Below are 27932 nucleotides of genomic sequence, written 5' to 3' on the forward strand. Positions count from 1 at the left end.
ATGGCTGAAAGGATACCTGTCAAATTCATAATCTACATTGTCGGTGCTTTTTTATTGATATCAACCTGTTTCTTCCTGGTTGATATTGATTCATTAACCGTGCTTTCGTCGTTTCGACCACAGCGCACGGAACGGCAATTCACAAAGGTTTGTTACTCTTTTCTTTAAGCTGATATCCATAGTATGATTTTTATTCAACTCAGTGGAAGGGAAAGCGGGATAAAACGAATCCCTTGGGTAAAACGTACCCACCCCGTTGTCTCTGTAGATACAGCTAATAGTTCTATATAGGCCTATCTAGATAGCATTATCGTGAATTCTTCTTTGAAGAAAATGTATAAGCAAACAGCCAGTTGAAATCAATATGTCATTTCTACAGTAGCAAACAAAGTATTTTTTCGCACATAGTATGGCATAGTAGGCCTATTCCTTTTTCAAACATGACGAAATCTGTACAGTTTGTACAATATGTGGTCTATTAGTTCATTCTTTATATTGATTTTTGTACTGGACATATTTCAGTTGGTCAATATAAACATATCAATTCTCCGTAATAATATCACGTCTACGAACTTTGGGATATACAGTTTTACAATCATAGATTTAACGTAGGCCCCATCATATTTCTATTATTTCGTTGTGACACCTTTATATCATGATATGACCATTAATATTTGCGTTCACTATGTTCTGTTTTTTCCTCTCTCTCTCTTCAATCAAAAGACAATCATGATTGCATGCATTTTGAATTCTTGTATTACTACCAATTATTTTGAAATGTCTTTGAGAAAGTGGAATATGTAAAAAATGAATTGAATTTAACTGAACTGAACAAAATGAGAGGTATAGCTGATGCTGTTTTATGGTATTCCTTAGAGGTTATTTTGGGGAATGATTTTATCTTTCTCACTGTGATTTTGAGTGACTTTATCATCCAGCATGGATTCTGTGAGTGATGTATGAATTCGCATTTGTTTCAGTATAGTGTAGAGTAGCTATGTGCGTGGACATGTTGGGCGTGGTATTTTCCCAGACGATTATTGTCGACCAAAACGGACTTTGTCTCGGGGGCAAAACGAACCCGTGGGTCCGTTTTGTGTTTGCCCTATGAACGTATCAATGCTTTTAACTGTACGCATCTTTCAGCATTAAATTTATGTATCAACTATCATACATTGCGTTCATATGCATATGTGTAGAGAAACATGATGAAGGTGGTTTATTTTTTGTTGTTTCATAGCTATTTATTAAGATGGAAAGGACATCATCGGTACTTTTTTTTTCCAATCTGCATGTCTGCATTTCCTTTTTTTTTTTGGTAGAATAAAAAGATTAATATCTGCATTCACTATCATATCTTTTTTTTAAACCAAATTTTCTTTTATTGGTCCATGATGTTTCACTATAAATACCGGGGCCTTGAACGAGACAGGAAAAAAAAATGTAAATCCCTCTATCACAGAATCAGTGGAAAATCGCTTCGAAACATGTTGTATTAAGCGCTGCATTAATGTGTCATATCATTATCATTATTGTTGTTGTTGTTATTATTATTATTATTATTATTATTATTATTATTATTATTATTATCTTTGTTATTATTATTAAAATCTTATATACGATAAGTGGCAGTTGACGGATCACAGTGATCCGTTTTGCCCATCATACACCTGAGTCCGTTTTACGCGACCCACGAGGACAGGAAGAGATTATTTAACTACACTTACGGAGGGTAAATGGAAAGGCTTATCATATAACATTCTGTATCCTTTCGTTACTTTCCATTTTTATTTTGTAAGCTCAATAATTCATTGAGTGTCTCACATCTCTTATATACATACTTGTGTTCTACGTCGGCCTCTCTTTTCCAATAGTTTAATTCAATTCAATTTTTCAATTTCAGTTTATTTTCATATTTCTCGATGAAAAAATACATCAAATATAACAAAATTAAATGAAATACATGATATCCAGCTGGAGACATATACATAGAATATTGCAAACATATAAAACATGATAGTCGTCGATCTGTTAAGTTTGGAATCTGTGAATGAATGCTAAAAAATATGAAGGAACCTACTTAAAAGCGAGCTTGTTGAGCGTAGGTTCCAGTTAAAATCGAGTTTGAGATTGAGATGGGGACCACGGGTACAACAATGACCGAAACATAAGAGAAAAACAAAATAAAAAAAGTACAATTACACAGTTATATAGCAAATTCTTCTCTAATGCAGATTAGGGGTCGGAAAAGCCACATGCTGTAGGCGGATGAACCATTGCCGTTCTAGCAATAATAACAATATGACTCAATATAATCATAATAACAATGATACCGTTGAGACGTTATTAGAAATGTATACATTCCGTGTATTAAGAAGGGAACACATGCATTGCAAATCCGGAAAAAAGGACATTCAACAACCAATTACAGTGCAGTGAGAATTGAAATAACAGCTGTTACCTCGTCCCAGCTATCTTTAAAGAAGGAAAAATATACATGAACACAGTGACATAGTTTAAGGGCGCAAACAGCTGGGCTCTTAAAGTCTGGTTTAACATGACAACAACAATGGAGTACACAGGCCCGTAGCCAGCATTTTTCAAGGGGGGGTGCGGTCACTAAAAAAACGGACCTTCGGTACCAATACCAATGATGACACACACACACACACACACACAATTACATATATATATATATATATATATATATATATATACATTCTTTGGACGACCGAACTACAAAAGTTGTATAAGAATTTGCGCGCGAAGCGCGCCGCAAATTGTGAATTTTGACTGTTTTAATGACGTTTTAAAGTCTCGAGGAAATTTGTATTTTTGTCTGTTGCATGCAATCGCGTTACGGTATTTCATCTAGGAAATAGTAAAAACTCATTTTGCCAGGAAGTTGCAAAGTTTAATTGTGTTCGAGACTCTGCGCGCGTAGCGCGCCGCAAAATTGAGAATAGTGATTTTCCCGGTGTTGTTTTAACTTTTATTTTTTATATTGTATACCCGCGTTAGCAGGCCTGAAGCCAGGATTTTTAAAGGAAGGGGGGATTGCGTTAATTAACAAAACGGTCCTTTGATACTGTCCCGGGAGGGGTAGCGACAATTAAAAGGTGGACACCATGCTCATACATGGACTTTCAAAATGGCCCCTAAACGAGTAATGATCATATGATTTTTTTCGGGCCTTAAAAACAAGTATTCCTTAAATGTTTCCTGCACCCTAAAGAAGTACTTCATCATGATTGAACAATATACCATTTTCCCAAATTTCGGCCTTTTTGATACCCTTTGATTATAATATACGCTCGTCAGGCGCGCCGGAAGCAGCTTTGGATTGGGGGGGGGGGGCAAACATTGGAGGGGGCTCAAGATTAGACCATGCATATGTTACACAATATACACATACACACACACACACACACACGCACACACATCTATTATATATATATATATATATATATATATATATATATGTATATATATATATATATACATATATATATAAATATATATATATATATATATATATATATGTGTGTGTGTGTGTGTGTGTGTGTGTGTAAAGTGGCGTACGGTGGGTCGAAACATGGCAATGCATGGGGGGAACCATAAAGTAATTTTGACGGTCTGTATGCTTGTGCGTGTGTGCGTGAGCAATAATGGGATTACAATACATTGCGGAATGTGATACATTCAACAACGCAGTCATTGAGGAACATTGTAAGTTTTCCTTACATGGATTATGGAATGACGGTGTGAAACGATCGACAAATTATATACTGTCAGCAACATAAGGTGAATGGCATAACAATAAAATGCGAGCGAGCGAAGCGAGCGAGCTTGAAAATTTTGATATTCTACAGTTCCAAAACTGGAGTTTTAATTGTAGCTACATATTTCGCTTTGAAATAAATGGGGGCGCATCGGGCGCAACTGCTGGCAATTATTGGCAGCAACATAAGGAGAATGGCATAACGATTCAATGCGAGCGAGCGAAGCGAGCAAGCTTGAAAATTTTGACATTCTACAGTCCCAAAACTGGGGTTTGTAGCTTTATCTTTCACTTTGGAAATTAATGGGGCGGCGCATCGGGCGCAACTGCTGGCAATTACTGGCAGCAACATTAGGAGAATGCCATAACGATTCAATGCGAACGAGCAAAGCGAGCGAGCTTGAGAATTTTGACATTTTACAGTCCCAAAACTCCCGTTTGTAGCTATATCTTCGCTTTGGAAATTAAGGTGGGGGGCATCGGACGCAACTGCTGGCAATTACTGGCAGCAACATGAGAAGAGTGGCATAACGATTCAATGCGAGCGAGCGAAGCAAGCGAGCTTGAAATTTTTGACATTTTACAGTCCCCAAACTCCCGTTTGTAGCTATATTTATCTTTCGCTTTGGAAATCAAAGGATGGGGACATCGGCGCAATTACTGGCAATTACTGTCAGCAACATTAGGAGAATGGCATAACGATTCAATGCGAGCGAGCGAAGCGAGCGAGCTTGAAAATTTTGACATTCTAGAGTCCAACAACTGCCGTCGTAGCTATGTTTTTCGCTTTAGAAATTAAGGGGGAGGCGCACCGGGCTCAACTGCTGGATACGAGCGAGCGAAGAGAGCGAGCTTGAAAATTTTGACATTTTACAGTCCAAAAGCTGCCGTTTTTAGCCATATTTTTTCCCTTTTATTCATATATATACATATTTATTTTATTTTCTTTGTTTATTCATTTATTTTTATTATCATTATTATTATCATTTTTTTTTGCGGGGGGGGGGGATTTTTTTTTTTTTGGGGGGGGGGGCAAAAATGCGTTTTGCCCCCCCCCCCCCCACTTTATGGATTGGGGGGGGGGGGGCGGCATCTAATCCGTGAGAAAAAACGACCCCTATTACGCGTTTTCTTTAGCGAGTATGGTCACGGTGTCCACCTTTCAGTTGGAGTTTTCCATCCCATTGGATGCTGTTTGGAAGATGAAACATTCACTTTATTATACAGTATATCAGCCGTTGGTATGCGAGTTTGTCAAAAACGAAAATAAATAAGAAATTTTTTAAAACAAAATGAATTGTAAATGTGAACCATTTATATTTTGCCTCCTTGTGGTAGGATATTTCCAGCATTTCCGAACTTTCAAATAATCATTTTAGATTTAATAATATTAAAGGTAGTAGATCCGATTCGCAAACATCTCCAATATCAGTCAAATGTCATATTAACCATCATGCTAAGAAGGTTTTCTTTGTGAAATTTGGAGGTCAGTGAAATTCAAAAATCATCCGTTAGCCACTGGAAGAAGTTGAGTGCAAATTCAGACCTCAGGCTTAGTGCTCAGATGTTTTCCTATTTGATTTGATCTGTCTTACTGGGCACACTAAGATACATACTGGAATGGTTATTTCTTATTTATTAAATTATAGTAGTATATTTGGTTACTAGCTGTCTCTAGGCATTTTCGAATTTGGGCTGCAAAGAGATCCACTACCTTTAAGTTAGAAGAGAGATAAGTAAATAATGATAAAATAAACAAACAAAAAAGAATGAGTTTCTTTTGTAATACTATCTGACAAACTTTTTACTTTACCATTTTACTTCATAGCTCAGCACTTTCAATTCTCTCTCATACCCTCTTACCCATTACATTTAAATGAAATACAACTAAAATGAGTTTGCGTGCCTGCATAATACTCTTTGGAAATTATAAGTGAGAATGTTCTTAGGTTTTGGCTCACTTCAAAATGAGAACCAATCGAACTGTCACAACATGAGAAAATGTATAACTAATAGAGAACTGGAGTAAGACAGGCCTTTCATTTTGTTTTGTCTCTCCTGATCGTTCGTAAGAAATGCTAATTCATGACCACCTTTTCACAATTTGATTGGAGCATGCATTCATAATGGAAAATAGTTGACATAATAATCTATCCCCAGGCATTATCATGCCAACATGTACTTATATATACATGTACTATATCTTTGTGAGACGTAGATATAAAATGTCTCAGGTTTTCGATTATAGTAATTTCGAGGAAATTTCTTTAATTTTTATCATATATGTAAACTTGAGGCTATTAGATTTTCATCCACTTACCTCTGTTCCTGTGAAAAAATGCAAGTGTCAACCTCAATGTCATCCACGAATCGCACGTACTCGGGCGGCCAGTGGAAAAATAAACACCGGTCACACGCGCCAAGGGCCATGGCATGCAGTGCCAATATAATAAAAGCTCGCACAAATTGATACATAACATTTGTGTTTGTGTGCATGGGGACGATCCGATGGTTCATACAACAAAAGGGTTTCGTACAATTAATTTTAACATTGTTAAACGTACTCTTCCACATTTACGTAGCATATAATGTGTCTTTATACTTATTTGGATTGTTATCTTGAGAATTGCTAAAAACCGTTATTATGAAAAAGTGGACCTTTCAGAATTTGGGGGGGGGGGGGGTGCGTACGCACCCGACGCACCCCCCCTGGCTACGGGCCTGGTACAGTATAGCCATGATAGCGGAATAGTCCTGGACAGCACAAAACAGAATTTCAATGAGCTGAATTAATGTAATTATTTAATAAATACTGTCTTAATTTGCATTTGAAGGATGATAGTGATAAACAACCTGTGGGTTCAGGGGGGACTCGTTCCAGTATTTCGGTCCCGCATACATAATTGTTTTCATCGCTAAAAGAGTACGTGGAAGGTGACAAGCGTCCCGTTGGCGGGTGGGATAATTGTGAATTGAGTAGTTTCTCTTGAACGTGTGAAGAAAAACATCAGGATTATCATTCATGGAGTATTTTTACATGAAAATACCTAGGTTGTAATCAAACAAGTCAATCAATTTCAAAATTTTATTCTTGTGAAAAAATTCATTTGTATGAGATAAATAGGTTATTGATAATTCTGATGGCGCGTTTTTGAAGAAGGAAAAGCAAATCAAGCAAAAATCTGGACGAATTACCCCATACTAGAATTCCATAGTTGAGGTAATAGTCCATGGGCCAGGCCAGATATTGGTACCATCTGAGGTGGCAAAACCTTTTTGGTGTCATTTTGTTTGTCGGGCATAGATGTGCTTATCAAGCAATGATAGCATTTCCAAATGAGTAGCTTAGTCATAGTAAATGAATTTTTAACCAATTTGGTCTCGTTGTTATATCCCTATACTTCTGAATCGAAACTAACCGCTATACAAAGAAGAGCACTGTCTTCTGTATGTTCCATAGAGCTGTAAAATGCAGCTCTATGGTATGTTCACAGGTGTTCTGTTGTAAACGCGGTGCGCTTAGTCTTTATTCAAGGCAGCGAGGGGAATATCCAAAGGTTATGATGTCCACAGCGCTTAGTCTTTATTCTAGACGGCGAAGGAAATATCCAAAGCGTATGATACTTAACAGTGTATATCCTTTTATCTAAAAACAACAACAACAACAAAAGCAATTCCTCGTGAATTTTACCGTATCTTTCAATTATTTATCATTTTCCGGCGAAAACGCTACGGTGAAAACGCTGATACCACGCCAATGTCGCTTTATTTCCCTCCAACAATATAGGATAATGCAAAAACAATGTACCGGTACACTACGATACATTATAATGAATGATATTGTAAATGAACAGAGTGATGTTTGTTTAAAACTGATGTATTTGTTGATAGGGTAGTATAAAAACAGTGTAGATAATCCCTTTTATGAGGAACTTAAGATATGATAATGGTACATTGGTCTAGATAAAGACTAAGCGTACCGCGTGACAGCTGTGGACATCATAACCCTTTGGATATTCCCTTCGCTGCCTTAAATAAAGACTAAGCGCTCCGCGTTTACAACAGAACACCTGTGGACATACAGAAGGCAGTGCTCTTCTTTGTATAGCGGTTTAGTTTCGATTCAGAAGTATAGGGATATAAAAACGAGACCAAATTGGTAAAAAATTCATTTATTATGACTAAGCTACTCATTTGGAAATGCTATCATAGCTTGATAAGCATATCTATGCCCGACAAACAAACTGACACTAAAAAGGTTGTGCCACCTCAGATGGTACCAACAACCCATTTTTCGGGTCTTGGCCCATGGACTATAAGGGGAAATCATTGTTGGGTATATAATTTGTAATATATGTATGAGGAAATAATATTTCAGCTTCTTTAAAATTCCAATATTTGTGGACAAAATTTTACTTTTATAGTTAATATGGGTTTTCCAGGATAGATCACTATCAATGTAAAGTCCTAGAAACTTAATACTATCTACCTGTTTTAATTGATACCATTGATCTTAACATAATCACAAACAGAGTGCAGAGAACTGCTGAACAGCATATAATGCGTCTTATCAATATTTAGTGACAACTTGTTTGCGTGGATCCAGGACTGAACAAGTTTCAGTTCATTGTTTAACATATGTATAAGCGTGTTAGAGTTTCGAGGAGTTAATGGCTTTGAACAAAATGTTACGCATGATACCTTTTTTGATTTTCGTATTACTTTTTTTTTTGTAACTGTATCGCAAAATCTATGGTATTGGAATAAAAATATGATTTGAATTGATTTGAACTGTAGCCACAGTATAGCTGTAGCTCGATCATTGAGTTATCAAGCACTTTTGATAACTCATCTATCAAACTCTTTTTCAAACACTCGGTTATCAAACACATTTTGATAACTTATTTGATGATCAAAATCCATCAAAATTCATTTTCCCTCTGAAAATTTGGCTGCCATATCCTGCGTGGTAAGCCCATTAAACTCCGAAATTGTATATTACCGAACAGTATACATGTAAGTAGATTCCAGGGAAGCCACCATGTTTTATTACTTGCTCGCCTATTACTACTCTCAGCATCAATGATTTGTAGAAAGAAACAATTGAACAGTATGAATTTTGTTAACAGTATATCATTAAATTAGGGCGTATAAGGTGTGTGTATTATATACATATCTAAGCAACTTGATTCCTTGATGTTATTTAGTTATTTTGTCCACGAGGAGACTGCAAAATACAAGCTTGACCTTTCAGCACGTCTCCTCCATTTCCTGCAATTCTAATTTCAGTGCAATTTCATCTGCTTCTACGTGTTGCGTAGTATTACTAATTTAATCTATTTTTCTTTGTTACTACATTGTATTGATATAATTGTGTTACTTTGTGTATGTAAATGTTTTGCGTTTTTGCAAATGAAATGAAATGAAATGAAATGAAATATATGAAATTAACCCGAAATGGAATAGTTCACAGCTACGTAATCAAACACATACCCTTAACATGCAAATATACATTAATAGTTGATAAGTCTGTGGAAAAAGTTACCCACGTAAATTGGCAGTTGTGAGATGACTAATGGAGGAGTGTATATGGGAACATGCCCCTCCTACAAAACACGTTTTTATATTGACACACACTTCTCACTCACAAACAATGATCTCATGCACACACAAAACCAACATCAGAAATGAAAAGAAAAGCAGCTGTGCAAGCATTAGAAAAAAGTTTTACGAATCTCAGCCATCTATCAAAAGTCTATACTTTAAATGTATTGCAAAAACAAATTAATAAAACATTTTAGAGCTACAGCTTAGAAAGTATTCGTTCATGTTATCTCTCCAATGACCTCTCCATGATTGAACTGCTGGGAACGTTCTGAAGGTGGAACATGATGAATATCAACACATTTCTGTGATAAATGATAATAAATAATTATTATCTCTTTTATCAATGAATCTTAATGACCTTTTTTACACCTATTACGATAAACACTTTCTTCTACACTTACCTACTAGTGGGGCAGATATCTAACAAAAATTGGTCGAAATGCTCACATCCGGCGGAAAGTATGAAATTTTGCATATAGGGGTATTTTGGGGCGCTGATTTCAAAAATTGCCGGATCCAAGAGATCTGACCACTGGGTCGGCCGCCATTTTGAATTCCAATATGGCCGCCATGACGAAACGACGAAATCCCTATATCTTTGGTTCCACGTGACCTGTAGCACTGGTATTTGCTACACAGGGGTATTTCGACATTCTCAGTTCAATAATGGATTGATATTTGATGTCTAACAAACCACACGGCCGCCATTTTGAATTCCAAGATGGCCGCCAAGAAGAAACGTTGAAAAGCCCTAGTTTGAGTTCTAAATGACAAACGGAGCTGAAATTTGGTGCACCAAGGTATGTGAACATAAAAAAGTAAATAAAAGACAAATTTGTCATGCCAGACAAGCTGCATGGCCGCCATTTTGAATTCCAATATGGCCGCCCAGACAAAGTGTTGAAAATCCCTATCTTGATCGAGTTGTAAATGAAGAGCCACTGGCATTTAGCACACAAAAGTATGTTAACATGTTGGATTGAATAATGGATAAATTGAAAATGTCCGGCAAGCTGCATGGCCGCCATCTTGAATTTCAATATGGCCGCCCAGACGAAAATCATGAAATCCCCTATCTTGAGTGCCAAATGGCATATAGAGGGAAATTTTGTTGCAGCATTGCTGCACACGTTTCTTATGCATTGTGTAGGCCATATATCTTACAGCAATAATCAACAGTTGTGCAGCCATACGTTTCAGTTTCGGCATCAGTTTCAGTTTATTTTATTTTAATTACGGCAATTTGCTTCAGCAAAGCTGTTCTTCTGCAAATCCGAGTATATCTGAGCAACATAAAAATAGCAGAAATAGATACAAACTACATAAATAGTAATAGAGAAAGTGACAAGTGTCAGGTAACAACAAAAACAACGAAACATTTTAAAAAAGTAGAGCAAAAGAAAAAAACGAAAACAGAACAAAAAGCTACAGTGACATAATATTTCGACAATATCAAATAGAGACAGAAAGAGAAAAAAAGAGAGAAAAAAATCCAAAGCAGTTGCTTTGACTACAGAAGGGATATGTCAAGAGCTTGTTTGAAGCTGGACAGAGAGAGCCTACATTTCAAATCATAAGTTAACCGATTCCAACACTGGCCTCCTCGAATAGACAGAGTTCTTTTCCCAACCTTTGTTCTTGCCTTATATCATATAAATTCTTCACAAAGTTTCGAATGCCTTTATGAGGTCAATGGAGACCATTCCAACCATTTCACTCTTATCTAAGTTATGGAGCATTTATTCTTTGACACAATAAGGAAAGTTGCCATAGTGGAATGGACATGTCTGAAGCCTGATTGATTTGGGTTTATGATATAATTGCTATTCAAATAATCATATACAACTGGTTAAAGTTCAATTACCTTTGTAATAACAGATTAAATAGATATGGGTTCTTAATTACCCATCTCACTTTGACTGCCACTTTTATACACTGGCATAACTTTTGAGACCTCTCATTGTTCTCGAATGCAATCACAAATGCATGAAAGATTACATATATTCCGAAGTGGTTTTGGAATTATACGCACATCAGGTTTTACCAATGTTATTGGCATAGTGTCCATTCCATATGAGTTTTTCATTGGCATACTTTTAACAGCTGTCACAATATCTTCTTCAGTCACATTTTCAAATGAGAACAAGGAACTCCCTTTCAATCTCATCTTCTACTGCTCATCTCGAAAGCATTGTCCTAAAAGAGAGAAAAAAATCCTGAGCAGTTGCTTAGGCTGCAGAAGAGATATTTCAAGAGCTCGTTTGAAACTGGACAGAGAGAGCCTACATTTCAAATCATAAGCTAACCGATTCCAACTCTGGCCTCCTCGAATAGAAAGAGTTCTTTTCCCAACTTCTGTTCTTGTCTTACATAATATGAATTCTTCACAAAATTTCGTATGCCTTTATGAGGTCAATGGAGACCATTCCAACCATTTCATCCTTATCTAAGTTATATGGAGCATTTCTTCTTTGACACAATAAGGAAAGTAGTCATAGTGGAATGGACATGTCTGAAGCCTGATTGATTTGGGTTTATGATATAATTTCTATTCAAATAATCATACAACTGCTTAAAGTTGAGTTTTTCAATTACCTTTGTAATAACAGATTAAATAGATATGGGTTCTTAATTACCCATCTCAATTTGACTGCCACTTTTATACACTGGCATAACTTTTGAGACCTCTCATTGTTCTCGAATGCAACCACAAATGCATGAAAGATTACATATATTCCGAAGTGGTTTTGGAATTATACGCATATCAGGTTTTACCAATGTTATTGGTATAGTGTCCATTCCATATGAGTTTTTCATTGGCATACTTTTAACAGCTGTCACAATATCTTCTTCAGTCACATTTTCAAATGAGAACAAGGAACTCCTTTTCAATCTCATCTTCTACTGCTCATCTCGAAAGCATTGTCCTAAAAGAGAGAAAAAAAAACATTCTGAGCAGTTGCTTAGGCTGCAGAAGAGATATTTCAAGAGCTCGTTTGAAACTGGACAGAGAGAGCCTACATTTCAAATCATAAGCTAACCGATTCCAACTCTGGCCTCCTCGAATAGAAAGAGTTCTTTTCCCAACTTCTGTTCTTGTCTTACATAATATGAATTCTTCACAAAATTTCGTATGCCTTTATGAGGTCAATGGACACCATTCCAACCATTTCATCCTTATATAAGTTATGGAGCATTTCTTCTTTGACACAATAAGGAAAGTAGTCATAGTGGAATGGACATGTCTGAAGCCTGATTGATTTGGGTTTATGATATAATTTCTATTCAAATAATCACACAACTGCTTAAAGTTGAGTTTTTCAATTACCTTTGTAATAACAGATTAAATAGATATGGGTTCTTAATTACCCATCTCACTTTGACTGCCACTTTTATACACTGGCATAACTTTTGAGACCTCTCATTGTTCTCGAATGCAATCACAAATGCATGAAAGATTACATATATTCCGAAGTGGTTTTGGAATTATACGCATATCAGGTTTTACCAATGTTATTGGTATAGTGTCCATTCCATATGAGTTTTTCATTGGCATACTTTTAACAGCTGTCACAATGTCTTCTTCAGTCACATTTTCAAATGAGAACAAGGAACTCCTTCTCGATCTCATCTTCTACAGCTCATCACGAAAGCATTGTCCTGAGCAGACACATAGTTCTGTGCATGGTAGATTGGCTGCGGAACATCTGCAATTTCCAGCACACCGTTTTTTACACTTGCACTTGACCAGCTCTCGGCACCCTTTTGACGCTTCTGGCATTACTGTCCAGAATGGATGCCAGACATCATCGTCATTTTTCGCCCATCCCCAATCTGCAGGCGAAGGCAGCTCTGGGTTTGCAACTTGGGACTGTCCCCATACGTGACCAGCCTGGAAAACTGCCCTTTTCACATGTTGACGAAGAGCCTCCCTTGTAGGTGGAATATTCTCCAGTTGTCGGCTTCCCTGAGTAAACAGTTGTTTGCGAGCCTCGTTCACTTTCTTAAGAGGGGAGGTTCTACTGTACAGGACAACGAACAACCTCTCTATGTTGTCCATGTCATTGTTTGTCACTTCTGCTGGTGCATTTAAGAGACGACTGGAGACCTCCGTCAAGTTTGGCACGGAATTCCATGTGTCCCACACTTTCTTTTTGCCAATGCCAGAGAGAGCAGAAACAGTATCGCATCCGGAAACAGCGTGCAGGAAGAGAAGCCCCCATGAGCGTTCAGGACCAATGTGAGTCGAAATAGTGTGAGCAGTAATGTGCCTAAAGTTCTTACCATGACCAAATGCCAACCACATTGCACAACCTTCCGTTTTGCTCGCCATTGCGATAGCCAACACAACCACATCCGTGTCAGTTGCTTGAATGGTGATACTTCGGTAGCCCTTCAGATATGCATGCCAAGCATGGAGCAGCATTCTCGAATCAGCTTCTTCGTGTGTACATGGTTGAATTTGACAAACATCAGAAGCGGGCTTTGATTTAACCTCGTCTTCATGTGTTGTAAGTAGTGTCTTTCCGTCTGGAACCATCATCATTTGCAGAGCAGCTGCAAGGAAACTGAACAATGACAATGAAAACTTCTGTCTTGGGTGTATCATGAGGTCGTGGTGCTAAGGCTTCCAGACATGGTACAAGATCAGCTTTTCTGGTTGCCGGGCGCATTGTGCTGATATTTTCAGCCAGTGCCGGGGGCCAACCATGACACTCGTGTTCAAAGAAAGCGTCAAGATCACCATCCCTAGCTGCCAACCATGACACTCCTGTTCAAAGAAAGCGTCAAGATCACCATCCCTAGCTTGGCATGAAATGTACATGCGAGAGAACAGCTCAACATTACTTTTCACGTTTGCGATGTTTGTCTGAGACTTTCTAGGTGATTTCTTTGTCTTTGATTTAAACAGTGCAAGATTGTTCTTTCTGATGTTCTCATAGAAATCGACAGATGGGTCTTGGATTCTCTTCTCAACAAATTCCGCAAATTGTGCTTTGTCAGTTTCCTCAACGGATCGCATTGCGGCAATCACCTCATCAGGCATGATGACCTTGTTGTCAAGCACATACAGGTCCTTACTCTCTTCTTTGGAAGGTTTTCCTAGTTTCTCGAACGAATCGATTGCATTGCTGAGGTAATGCAAACGCTTTCTGGAAACTAGGCAATTGTTCGTGGTGGCGGACATCAGTTTCCTTCTGAGTCTGAAGCTGGTCCTCAAATTCACTGACTATTCTTGCTATTTCTGAGCCAGCCACCATCCACCGGCGAAGAGCTGCTTCATTTTCGGTGATCCCAATGATTCCACCATCACCTTTCACTATGGAGTTCTGTTGTTCGTGTATCTGATCGTGTGCCAGACAGGAGAATTTGTGTGATGACTTCTGAGTTACGAAATTCCCCTCGACGAATGCATGGTAGACGTCCTCGGCATTGTTGGGAAGTTCCTGAAGGTCCGTTACATGAACTCTTAACCATCTGGCGTAATGGAAGTGATCCATGGCAAACATCCATGGGATAATTGCCGTGAGGGTCTCCACATACAGCAAGTAGTTTGCTTCCCGTTGTGATCTAATGAATGCCAAAAGAAGACACTCCAACTGCAGGACTTTGTTCCAGTAACAAAACTGGGGATACTCTCTAGCCATCTTCTGGCTCCAAAGATCAAATGTTCGCAAATTCTCAGTTGCACATGTCGTTTGGTAGTCATTATATGCTTTTCGCTGCAAAGCGTACAGTGATGCCGCGGTGACTTGGTGTGCCCATTGTGACCGCGATGTTTGCGAACCTTTCTGAAGACTCTCAGCTCTTCCTTCTGTTGATACACCTGCACTGGTCATTACACTAGTCCAACCACTCCCATCGAGGAAGTCGCCGATCACCTTTAGCAAAGCCATCTCCACATGATGTCCTCCAAGCATCACCACAAATTTGTCTTCACCATACATGCTTGGCCATGTCCACTGGATCTTCTAGCATAGATGGGTTGATCAACTGTCAGAACCGGAACTTGTCTTGGGTTAACTAATTCGGTTGCCTGCTTGATTAGGTTCATGCCATGTTTCACCATTATTAGTGTGTCAGCACTCTCTCGAAAAAGAGGTAACAACCCAGTAATTGCAGGTGGCCGAGGAGCTTCATCCTGTAGATGTGCCATGTACGCTGACCAGGAGATATTCTCTTCACTCTCATGAGCCTTCATCTCCAGCAGACTTTGTACAAACGAAAGCCACTCTTTTTCTTTGTCCTGTATTCCAATGGACACACTTGGAGTGGGCGGAGTCTTGGGTTTCCTTGGAATAGGAAGATGAGATGGAAATGCTGCAGGAGGGGCATCACAATAAGATTCAGGCAAGGCGGTTATGGCTTTGGGACGCGTTTTCTTCTCACTCTCAGCAACATTCTCATGATTTCGAATGGTACCTCGATTGTCCTGTGACACATGTTGCGTCAGTGATATCGCGGTTCCATGAAATGAACTTCGTGCTGATACTGATGATGGGTTGTGATCTATGTTGTCTAGGTTTCCTGTTGTGAACAACCCAGTTCGCAATGCAGTCGGACACACCACCCCGTCCTGTCGGTATATCTCGATAACTCTGTTGGCCTCATCTGTGGATACTTGCAGTATGCGATCGTAGGAAACAGACAAACCACGTTGAAAAAGAACGTCAACGAGATCCCGTTTTCTTGTTTTGCTATGAATGAGGAGACCCAGGTAAAGGGGCAGTGATGTTTCACGCTCCACGTTGTGACGTAAGCCTCCTGCGGCAGTCTCCGCCCTCCCTCTTTTTACGGTGTTGAACGTTACAAGTTGGGTCAAGGATTGTACAGGGACGCTCAAGCTTCTGTTCATCGCCGTCTGTTTCTGTATACTTGTTCCAGCAAGGATCATTTGCATCAACGCTGTCAATGATGGTGGGGCGTTGTTGTATGATTCCTCAACTAGGGATCCATTGAAATGATATTGCCTTTGCAAAATATCTTTGCGCACAATCTGCGCAGCTCTCATGAGAATGACTGCGTCGTCATCTGAGCGTTGTCTACAAGCATTCAGTAGAGCCTCACCAATATCCTCTTTGAATGTCAGCACCACTTCAAGATTGCTTTTATGTGCCTCAAGTTGTGGCAGCTGTCTGAGAAGCTTGTTCATAAGGTGAGTTGAATTGATCTTCTTTGAAATATTGCCTCCTAGTTGTATCAGACGTTCGTTGTAAAGCTTGGTAAGATCGGATAACTTGAACAGAGTGTAACTATCATCTTTACACTTCATTTCTTCCAAGTTGGATATCAGTTCGGTCAATGCTACTGATTCTGGTTGCATGGTTTCACTTGAACTGGTTCCCTCTTTTTTTCTTACAAACGATCTGTATCTGGTGTGGAGAGCAGTCAGGCACTTCTTGTGATATACATCAGCACCTGATGCCGTCATATCACGTACTGACAATTTAGCCAGAAGTTTTGCATCTCTCAGTTCTGTCGCCATCATTCGAACATTGGAATCTAGATTGAATGTTGCTGCATTGCAAACTGTTTGGTCATGACTGATAATTCTATCACAAAAGAAACATGTGCTAGCGTTACTCTGTTCAATGGATGGAGATGCGAAACTTGTTCTAAGTCTTTTCTTGACAGGCGAGTAAGTTTCATCAAGTTTGAGGTGTGCACTTCGCTTCTTTGCCCTTGATTTCGCCCTGCCCACACGTGAACTGCTACACCGCACATAACAGGTTTTGTGCCATTTAGTAGAGCGGTTAAGCCCTCAAAATCATGAGAATTGTGCAAAATTTGACTAAAGCATGAAACTTTCACCAGTGTTAGTACATACCATGAGATTCATTTTAAGATCGGGAGGTAAGTCTGATTTGACCTCTGATGACCTCCAGAGGTCAATGAACTTCAAATATCAGAATATTTATGTTTGAAGGCATTTGTGAAAGATAGGCCTAGACGTTGGTTACGCTGCACTAAATATGCATTTGTACTACAATTCTTCTGATTCCACAGGGCATTGACAGGTTTCTACCTTTGACCTCTGATGACCGTTAGAGGTCAATGACCTCAAAATACCATTATAGTGATCTATGATGTTATTAGGTAATGATAAACATGATTAAGATGTGTAAAACAAGCTATCTGTTTTACAATGAAACTGTCTTCATATTCCAAAGAGCAAAGACAGGTTTCTACCTCTGACCTCTGGAGACCTTTAGAGGTCAATGACCTCAAAATATCATAATATTGATCTGTGGTGGCATTAATTAATGATAAACATGGTTAAGATGTACAAAACAAGCATATCTGTTTTACAAGAAATTGTCTTCATATTCCAAAGAGCACAGACAGGGCTCTACCTTTGACCTCTGGTGATCTTTAGAGGATGTACAAAACAAACACAATTGTAGCCCAGATGGCTACTAGCACATGTTTATAATAAAGGACAAAATAGAATAAAATAGAATAGAATAGAATAGAATAGAATAGAGTAAAAGAAAACAGATCACTGCAGTCGTTTTCCTAGACACCCTGTGACACCAATATGCTAAGTATTTTCCTCTTCTAGGAGTTTTTAAAACCGTTTACTAGTATCTTCCTTCCAGCTGTTCCCTTTTTTTCAAACCCCCCTCTTCCAAGAAAATTCTATGGTGAAAGGAATTTATGAGTTTGACATTGGCTACTTTCCCCGTTAGTGGTCAGCACTCTCCATCCCCAAAGCCCCGCGCCAAATTACGGGAAATAACGTGATGACGTGTTTTTGCCCTCTGATCCCCAAACATAAATGACCCTCTGAGCTGGAAGGTGGCCCTCCTACCAGAATGTATTCCTCTATTCTAGCATTTATTGTTTAGTGGAGTGGGTCAAACAGGAACTCCAAAGACAAATTCAGGGACAACGACCCAGAACAACGATGACGTTGGTTGTCATAAGGACACTAATATTCATTTGGTTTGTCATTTTGATATACAAGAAACAATAAAGTCTTTACCAGTGGTTACAGAGAAGAAGTGAATGAAGAAACTAACAGACAGTGGGCGAATTAATCAGAAATTGAGATGAATCATTACAAAATTGAATTCTCACAGAAACGAATAGGAGGAGCAAATTGAACATTTTGACCAATAAGGAATTAATTTCTAGTGAACACCACGCCCCAATATAAGATTGAGCCAATGACATGCTTTAGAGAAAGGAAGTTTGTTAGTAAATTAGTTATAAAAAAACATGTCTGAGCCGAGAAATCAGTTATAGTGGCAAGCACAATGGGAGCGGCTTCACACTATATAGTGAAGCAAAGGCTGCAGAGCATTTTGGAACTTTGAGGAACTTTGAGAATAGTTGGAGACCACAGAGATAAAGACAGGAGTTCCCCTTCCTTGGTACATCATGCCCTCTCCAAGTCAATCAACTAATCTTTATCGACGCTGTGAATGTGATGAGGATCTGACTGCCGTAACTGAATCCGCGAGCAGCAGCACATGAGGAGAAACTGTGCGTCACGATAAGACAAAACTTTGGTTTACGCCAATTTGGAGTGCAATCACAAACTCCAAATAGTCAACTGGTGTCATCGGAGATGTTAAAGCGCCCTGTCAGACTGATACAAAGTGGACAGTGATGGTGACGAAGAGTCTAATGAGAGCGCGACAGCATACCACTCAACGGACGGCCCAGCCACACTGACGAGATCGACAATGACATGCAGACGAGGACCTCATTCGTCGACCGTACCGATGTCGAGATAAGTGACCACACCTACTAGCATCATTTCTCCCTACTAACTAAATCCCTCCATTTCCCATAGAATAAGACGGTATATGAAATGGTCTCAAAAGCCGTAAAGACGTTCCTAAGTGATGAGTGGAATGCTGAACTAAGTTGTGAGGAAAGAAACTTGTTTGTGAAGAAGTTTTTTGTTTCAGACCTACAGGAAGGCAGGTCGTTGGAATAAATATGCCGTTAGTAGCATTGGTGTTATCCATGTAAATTTTATCATTCTAACGCATTTTGCATTTGGTGTTGTGGAACAATATTTAGTTTCTTCTACTTTTGGAATTTTGGTGATGATTGGTGTCTATGTGAGTATTTAACCCCCGACCAGTACAGAGAGAAGGTGACAGACCAATCCAATATCTATCCGCCTCTGTACAATAATTGGTCGCCGGCTTGGAGAATGTAGTAAGGAGTTTTAGGGAACTTACACAATAATGACGTTGTCTTCATATATTCCAAAGAGCACAGGCAGTTCCACCTTTGACCTCTGATGACCTCGACAGTTAAATGACCTCAAATTATCAGAATATTGATGTTTGACATCATGATTAATGGTAAACATGATGATGTTCTATAGAGAGCATTGGATGGTCCTATTTATTAATCTGGTCTGGTGCATACTGAAAACGGAAAAAGCATAATTAAAAAATCGACCATTGACCCTTGCCAAAAACGCTGCCCCGGAGCCCTACCCCACCCCCACACTTAAAACACACACACACACACACACACACACACACACACACACAATTCCGCCGCCCCACTTAAGGTGTACTCTTTAGGAAAATTGAACATGAAATTGTAAAGTGCACATCACCATGTCCCCGGTGAAGAAATATTAATTGCACTGTATAATGCTCTCGCAGATCTGTCAAACCTGTACCGCCCCACCCTGACAAAAGGCAGCAAGTGACAAATGCGATTTATTTCTTATAAATGAACAAAATAATATTGCGCTGGCGATTCCAATGACATATCTCACAGGATTGATTTCTAAGCCATATTTTTTTTTCAGGAAAATATCACTAAATCGGATTTGAGCAATTTGTGGAACCCTCCCCCCCCCCCCCACTAAAGTAGGACAGTATGTGTATATATGTATGTATATATATATATATATATATATAGATAGATAGATAGATAAGAGAGTAATCATTTAAGAGGAATTACTTTAATTTACGTTTGAAGACATTTCAAGAGATGTAGTCTGATTTGTTAAGGGGCAAATCATTCTAATGTTTGCAGTCTTGTAAACATACTTGTATCTTTAGCGAAAACTGTTCGAGTACGTGGACGGTGATAAGTAGGCCCCTATGAATCACTCCGTAGAGTAAATTATATATGAACCAAATGGTTTCTTTTGAACATGTGTTGTGTTAGAAAGTTCTTGGTAATTCTTTTCCTGGCAAAATGTGTAAATTACATGAAAATTCCGATTTAAAAGCATGTGATGGGAAATGTAAACAGTATGTGCGAATGCTTCTATGTTTCCTGCTAAACTTATTTGTTAGTGGGGAAAAGAAAACAAAAGAAAAGAGAAGTCTCGCTCCACCACGTCTACATACCACAACGCCTACGGATATCTTTGTTTCACATTGTTAGTGGGGAAAAGAAAAGAAAAGAGAAGTCTCGCTTCATGAGAGATGTTCAGATCCCCCTCTACACCACAACGCCTATGAATGTCTAGGCTGAAGGTGGGTTTGATTGTCTTATAGGGCCTATAGAGCACCAACAATAAGTGCAGACTAATTGGCACGCTATCTTTTGAATAGAAACAATACTTTGTTTCACACAAGATGATAGTAGAAAGACAACTGATAATCATCCGCTCATGTGAAATCAAGCAGAACTTTTTTTCAAAACATTTCAAGAGGCATCTTGGTGAGTTACAGTCTGTTACACATGCCAGTATAATGTGAAAAACAAATTGAAGGCCACCTACAATACAGCCTCGCATTTTCCGACATCACAAAAACTTTGATCAACACGTTCCATATGTACCCGTGATGGAGAGGGAAAATAATAAACAACAACATCGCAAGATTGGTGCATTTCTGCCAAGACAACAGACAGGAACTGATTCCACGTAAAATACATAAACATGTATTTTGATTTTTCCATGCATTTTTCCCATATCATTACACACAATCATTATACACGCATACTTGATATGGTGTTCAGCTCACTGTGTGCAGACTGAGCACGACCCGATAATTCAGAACCTCTACCTGAGAAAGGATTGTAGCCTATCCCGCGAATCAAAAAGAAGCTTTCTTATATCATCTCGTGCATCCTGTACTCTATGTGCAATGCACTCATCATAGAGACAAGGTTGCCTTCACCCAAACTGTTTAGATATTGCCACTGGAAGACTCTGATGACTGATCGCATACAGTGGCTGTGCACCTATAAGAACGCTGGGCTGACCTCAGGATGTCTATCCAGTTAAGTCGTGGAGGAGATCCTGGTGTGCCGATCGCGTGCTTCACTGAAGACGCAGATGCTGCCCTGTCTTGAAAGAGATCAAGGGTATGGATCTAGACCAATTTCAGCAGGTTACACTGAATCATCACTAACTTGCTGGCAGAGAGTCTTAACCGGATCATGCAGGTGATATTACCCGCTGTCAGCGTACCCTGATTCACACATTGGATGCAAACCGGATGGCGGCATATTGGAAACAACCAATATTTGGGCATGGGGGCACAACTCTTGGCCAGGCCCAAGTGTTAAGGAGTATCGAGCATAAAGAAGACAATTAGAGTAAATACTAGTTCCACTCCTATTTTGAATTGAGGGTACCTAAAGAGGTCATTAAAAAATGCCCAAAATTGCCTGACGTAATGACCCAAACTTAATTGGATGACAATAGCAAGTTGCAAGACACAGGGTTGCTTCATGTGGAATGCATGTTATGCCTCACAGTATGTCGCTTTCCAAATGGTCCATGACGTCACTTATATGCTCCAGGACCATGAGTTATTCATCGGAACCATGCAGCCCACGAGCTTGACACTGACCGACACAGGCCCGCCAGCTCGAAACTAGGTAGCATTGCCCATGAGCTTGACACTTATACTTATAGTATAGGCAAACCAGGCCCATAAGGGTCCGACACATGGGGGGGAGGGGGAGGTCCACAAGACCTACACTGAATAGATTAAGCTTTCTGATGTAATACATATGTTAATCTCGTGGGCCTTGTTTTCGTCGAGTGTCGAGTTCACGGACCGCTCAGCTTTTGGGCCTATTATATTTGATGCCGAGCTCATTGACCTTGTTCATCTAGTGTTTAGGTCACGGGATGTATGACTCGTGGGCTGCGTAACTCATGTGCTGTACGACTTGGGTTGTTTGGCTTGTGACGTACACCTGATGAGGTGGGCCTGTTGTTTTCTAGTTAGCATCTGTCATCCTTTCATCCAGTTCAAGGGACTTAGTTTGCCATATGCCTGTTCACAAACCATTAAGCATCAACCCAAAATATGGTACTCCTCTCCCCACCTTCCATGTTTAAGCGTACAAATTTTGTCCAGTGCAAATTGGATAATGTTGCGCATAATTTCATGCAAGCTAGTCTGCATAACTAACCCAAACATAAATATTATATTTGAGGTCACTGCCATCACTGATGAAGACATGTAAGCTTCATTTCTGAAGTAATTGACCGCTCACATTCCTGAGACCTGTTACTATGAACCAGTGCTTTGTGGAATATGCATACATATACTTTGATTATAACGTCAAGGCGTGATTTGTACATGATTAAACATTCAGGATTAAACCAATGAAGCCAAACATCAATATTTGCAGTCCTACACAAATTTTGATATTCTAAAAGTCTGACCTCACATTGTCCTTGGAGGTCAAAGTTGGATATACATAGGGTACCGTGATGGCCAATGTTCTGTGGGATGAGAAGACACTTCTTGTAGCATAAATGCTAATAGCATAATGCATAATAGCACACCAGGTATACAGTTAACCATTGAATATACATCAAATATCAATATTTTGATATTTTGAGGTCATTGACCTGTCACAGTCCTCAGCGGTCAAAGGCAGAGACGTGTAAATAATTTCCCTTGATCTGAGGAATAGGAAAACGATTCAGTTGTAACACAAATGAATGTTTAGGACATCGTTATCATGTTTATCATCAACTAATTGCACCAAATATCAAAATTCTGATAATTTGAGGTCATTGACCTCTGGAGATCATTAGAGGTCAAAGCTAAAAACCTGTCCAGGATCTGCGGAACATTGAGGCAATTCCACTGTTTAAAAAAAAGGTTTTAGTACATCATTGCCGTGTTTATCATTAATCAATGACAAAATATCAATATTCTGATATTTTGAGGTCATTGACCTCTGCAGGTCATCAGAGGTCAAAAGTAAACCTGTCAGGGTTCTATGGAACATGAAGACAATTCCACTGTAAGAAAAATGAGTCTTTAGTACATCATTACCATATTTAACATTAATTAATGACGCAAAATATCAATGTTTATCAAATTTTGAGGTCATTGACCTTTGGGGGTCATCAGAGGTCAATTCAGACTTACCTCCCGATCTTAAAATGAATCTTATAACATGTACTAACACTGGTGAAAGTTTCATGCTTTAGTCAAATTTTGCACAATTTTTCGGCTTATCTGCTCTACTAATTTGGCAGCATGCGCAGCTAGGGTTTCTGCAATACCACAACCGTCATTTAGTCTGCAGATGTTTATCCCGCCAGGCAAGGCATCTAAATGATTCAATGTCTTGAGGTTTCGAGCTAGAGTCTCATAAACATCTCTACTTGACTGATTGCTCGCTCTACTTGCATCTCTTAGTGGTTCAGTCTCGGAACGTTCCTGACGAAGAGCGCAAATGTTCCAGTCTATAGGACTTGCCATTGTTGACGATGTCTTCTTCGAGTCCAGTAATTGATAATGAAGAGAAAGAATGTGAAATAAAGAAATTATTGGAATGACAACAGTAATGCTAGATTCTGTTTCTGTTACGGTCTTTATCTTCTCAGTGCCTTTTATAGAATAACAAGTCTTGCGGAATATTTCAACGTGCTTACTGGTACATCAAATATACCCTACGTCTAGTAGACGTACTGAAAATCATGTGTTTATATAAGTATAGATGGACAAGAACATACATGTAGAATATGTAACAGCGTCAAGAGGAATGAATGTCGCAAGACTATTTTGATAAGAAAATCAAAGCATTTCATAGTTATACATTTACAAACTTCATGAAGCAGCTAACAAATAAAAATACAAAATACAAATAAAGCTAACATATTCTATCAAAAACTTCGAAATTTTACAGCGTGCAAACTGCCAGTAACTGACCTTGTGTCAACCTTTTAGAGACAAAGTTTGTCTTTATCATGATCATTCTCAATTCATTCTGATATCAAACAAATAATGCAGAAATGCAAATGTGTCAGTAGAGATGCATCACGTACAGGGGTATTTTATATGGTGCAACATGCACAAGGCACAAACGACTGCATGTTCCAGGACATTTTTACCCCTATAAGAACAAGCTGCATCTGACCGAAAACGTCACGACCTTAAACCTAAGTATTATTTTCTTTATATAATACGGTTTAATGAACAAATCTCATTTACCTTTATTTGGTAATATCAGTCAACTACATGACGTAGGCGAGTTCCCACGATGTCCGTAGGAATGTATTCCAAATACGGTACACAAGACTTGGACATTGTTTACAATGAATAAGTGATTGAGCGCGCATTTGTAATTTCATTGGGTGCGCACTGCTGGAGTATGTAGGCCTACATTATGACGTCAGTGAACGTGAATTACGGCTTTTTGCTGCACTTTTTTTTTGCACCACGTGCATGCGGGATCTAATTAAGTCCCGATGTTTGCTTGGGCGGCCATAATGGAATTCAAATGCCGGCCATGCAGGTGGTCAGACACATTTCGATTGACCAATTATTCAAATCGGCACGTTCTAAAGAAATCTGGGCAACAAAATTTACCTCTATTTGCCATTAAGAATTCAAGATAGGGAACTTCAACATTTTCGTCTGGGCGGCCATATTGATATTCAAGATGGCGGCCATGCAGCTTGCCGAACATTTTGAATTCATCCATTATTGAATCCAACATGTTAATACACTTTTGTGTCCTAATACCAACGCCTCGTCATTTACAACTCAAGATAGGGATTATCAACTGTACTTTGTCTGGGCGGCCATATTGGAATTCAAAATGGCGGCCATGCAGCTTGTCTGGCATGACAAATTTATCTTTTATTTACTTTTATATGTTCACATACCTTGGAGCACCAAATTTGAGCTCCGTTTGTCATTTAGAACTCAAAATAGGGCTTTTTCAACGTTTCGTCTTGGCGGCCATCTTGGATTTCAAAATGGCGGCCATGAGGTTTGATAGACTTCTAATATCAATCCATTATTGAATTGAGAATGTAGAAATACCCTTCTGTAGCAAATTATCAGTGTACAGGTCACGTGGAACCAAAGATATAGGGATTTCGTCGTTTCGTCATGGCGGCCATATTGGAATTCAAAATGGCGGCCGACCCAGTAGTCAGATCTCTTGGATCCGGCAATTTTTGAAATCAGCGCCCCAAAATACCCCTCTGTGCAAAATTTCACAATTTCCGCCGGATGTGAGCAAATTTTTCACATATCTGCCCCACTATACCATATCTTATTATGAAAAAGTATATAGCAACAGTCTGAGACAGAAGCAGATTAATATTGATTCATCAAAGCATGAAATTGGCAAAGAAGGACAATTTCAATCTTAGGGACGCACCGACAAAATCAATCTGTTGTAAGCAATAAATAGAGCATGTGATTTTCTTTTGTCTGTGTGTGTGTGTCAATGTTATAGTGCGTTTTCGAGGAAAGAACACCCAAGTGAGATGATATGATAATTATGATGTGTTATTCATATTGCAGGTCAACAAAGGCGTTGCTCGTGTAACAAATGCCACTTTGTCCTCGTATGAGATTATACCGAGGAATAAATCCTTCGTGGTTGGCGACAAAATTCGAGTCGTTATCACGGCCAGGGATGAAAAGGGTCGATCGCGGCAGATAGGAGGCGACTTCTTTCGCGCCAAGATCGTCTCCAATGAAGTCAAGGCATCTTCGCGAACGGACGGCGAGATCGTGGATCTCGGCAACGGGACATACCATGCCGACTTCACGCTACGCTGGCCGGGGAGGGTACAGGTCTACGTAATGCTGGTTCTAGGTGGACATGCCGCGTTCATAATGGACAGAATGCAGGCTGAATTTCCCTCACGAGCTCGATATCTGGCTAAATTCAAGAAAGGGGAAGTCCTCGAGGTCACCGGTTGCGATATTGACCACGTGGCAAATAAGGTAATCATTCACAAAATTAATGGGGGAGGGGAGGTTACCGCCAAAGAGGTATTTACAGTTTCAGTATGTTCTGTCACTCTGCTTTTATATCCCTTTGTCTCTGATGAAAAGTGGACTTCAAACTCGGGAGTGTTATATCAAACATTTTCAAAGCATTATGTTTACACAGTACATGTCACATTACATGTATATTCGTCTAATGGTACCAAATCAAAGGATCCCTATCAACCATTGATATCGCCCGGAACAGTGATGTAGGCCTCCGTCAACATTACACACCATGACATTTCTTTAATCGTAATTTCTCATCCCTAGGAGGCAACTCGCGCATGTCTCGTCTTCATTGAATTATTCTTTTTCTTCGCAGACACAGTATTCCGCTGAAACAGCATTGTCCAGTAATATAATATTGTGCTCAATCGAAATACTAGTTGTTTTATTGAGGTAGTCTAATACATAATATGAGACTATACCCATACTCCCTCTTTCAAAATAAACACAAGTCTTCCCTCTATAGGTTCTTAACTATCAGCTCTTTGATGATGATGACGACGATGATGATGAAGATACGATGACGATGATTGTTTTATCATCATTATCATTGTATCTATCATCTATCTTCATCCTCATCATATCTTTTACAATCAATGATATTCTTGAGGTATGAGTTTTCTTCAATTTGTCTGCCCTCTGTACAAATGAGATTTGTTAAAAAAAAAAAAACACAACAAAAACAAAAACAAGACGCCGGGAGTCAAACCTGTCATCTACTGCTTTTTAGGCAGCGACACTACCACCAGGCTATCCCTGGTTGACAGCAGTGATTCGATGAACTTTGCACAAATAATACCCAAGCTCCGAAATTCCGACATTGTTGTGTTAGTTATACCAAGGCAGACAAGGCATCTGAAATGAAAGTTCGATGAAACTCATACCTCATATCTTCACCAATCTGTCTAATAATCCCTCGCTTTTGATGACATTCTTGTCATTGTCATTATCGTCATTATTCAATTATCATTTTCATTGTCAGTTTGGCAATAAACTGCTATCAGTATCATCATGATTATTGTTGAAGTTGCTGTTCTTTTTCTCTTATTGTTTAGAGCAATGAATGCGATTTCACGGATAAGGGATCCGTGGTGCCGTGGTTCTGTGAAAAGCCGAGACACCCGAACCTAACGTGTGAGGACTGGTATTGGCACAACTCGGATAACAAGCTCATCTCGAAATTGCAACTCACATACTTGCGCCCGGAGGAACAAGTGTTTTTCCAAGAGTAAGATTTTTGTTTTTACTCTCGAGAGAAAGCCGATTATGACTATGTCGTTTGTATGCCTGTGATAACTGGATTAGTTGATATGTTAAGTGAATGTTGACTAAGA

The 27932-nt window shown here is 39.1% G+C and overlaps 1 protein-coding gene across 1 annotated transcript; it reads left to right on the forward strand.

Annotated features, from left to right (window-relative positions):
- LOC139737229 (NXPE family member 3-like) lies at nucleotides 1-27932 on the forward strand. The gene is made up of 3 exons (XM_071647905.1): nucleotides 1-147; nucleotides 26119-26547; nucleotides 27654-27932. Exons 1-3 carry the CDS (start codon nucleotides 1-3, stop codon nucleotides 27828-27830), a joined length of 753 nt encoding a protein of 250 aa, XP_071504006.1. The 3' UTR covers nucleotides 27831-27932.

Source organism: Diadema antillarum, unplaced genomic scaffold (genome assembly GCF_040938485.1).
Source record: "Diadema antillarum isolate AM-2024a unplaced genomic scaffold, OU_Dant_1.0 seq00000687_RagTag, whole genome shotgun sequence".
Taxonomy (NCBI): domain Eukaryota; kingdom Metazoa; phylum Echinodermata; class Echinoidea; order Diadematoida; family Diadematidae; genus Diadema; species Diadema antillarum.

Excerpts from the sequence above, each read along its gene's own strand:
- LOC139737229 (XM_071647905.1), top strand. The coding sequence starts at position 1 with ATGGCTGAAAGGATACCTGTCAAATTCATAATCTACATTGTCGGTGCT. Across the intron at positions 148-26,118 it reads CGGAACGGCAATTCACAAAG|GTCAACAAAGGCGTTGCTCG; the intron begins GTTTGTTACTCT and ends TTCATATTGCAG. Across the intron at positions 26,548-27,653 it reads TTGACCACGTGGCAAATAAG|AGCAATGAATGCGATTTCAC; the intron begins GTAATCATTCAC and ends CTTATTGTTTAG.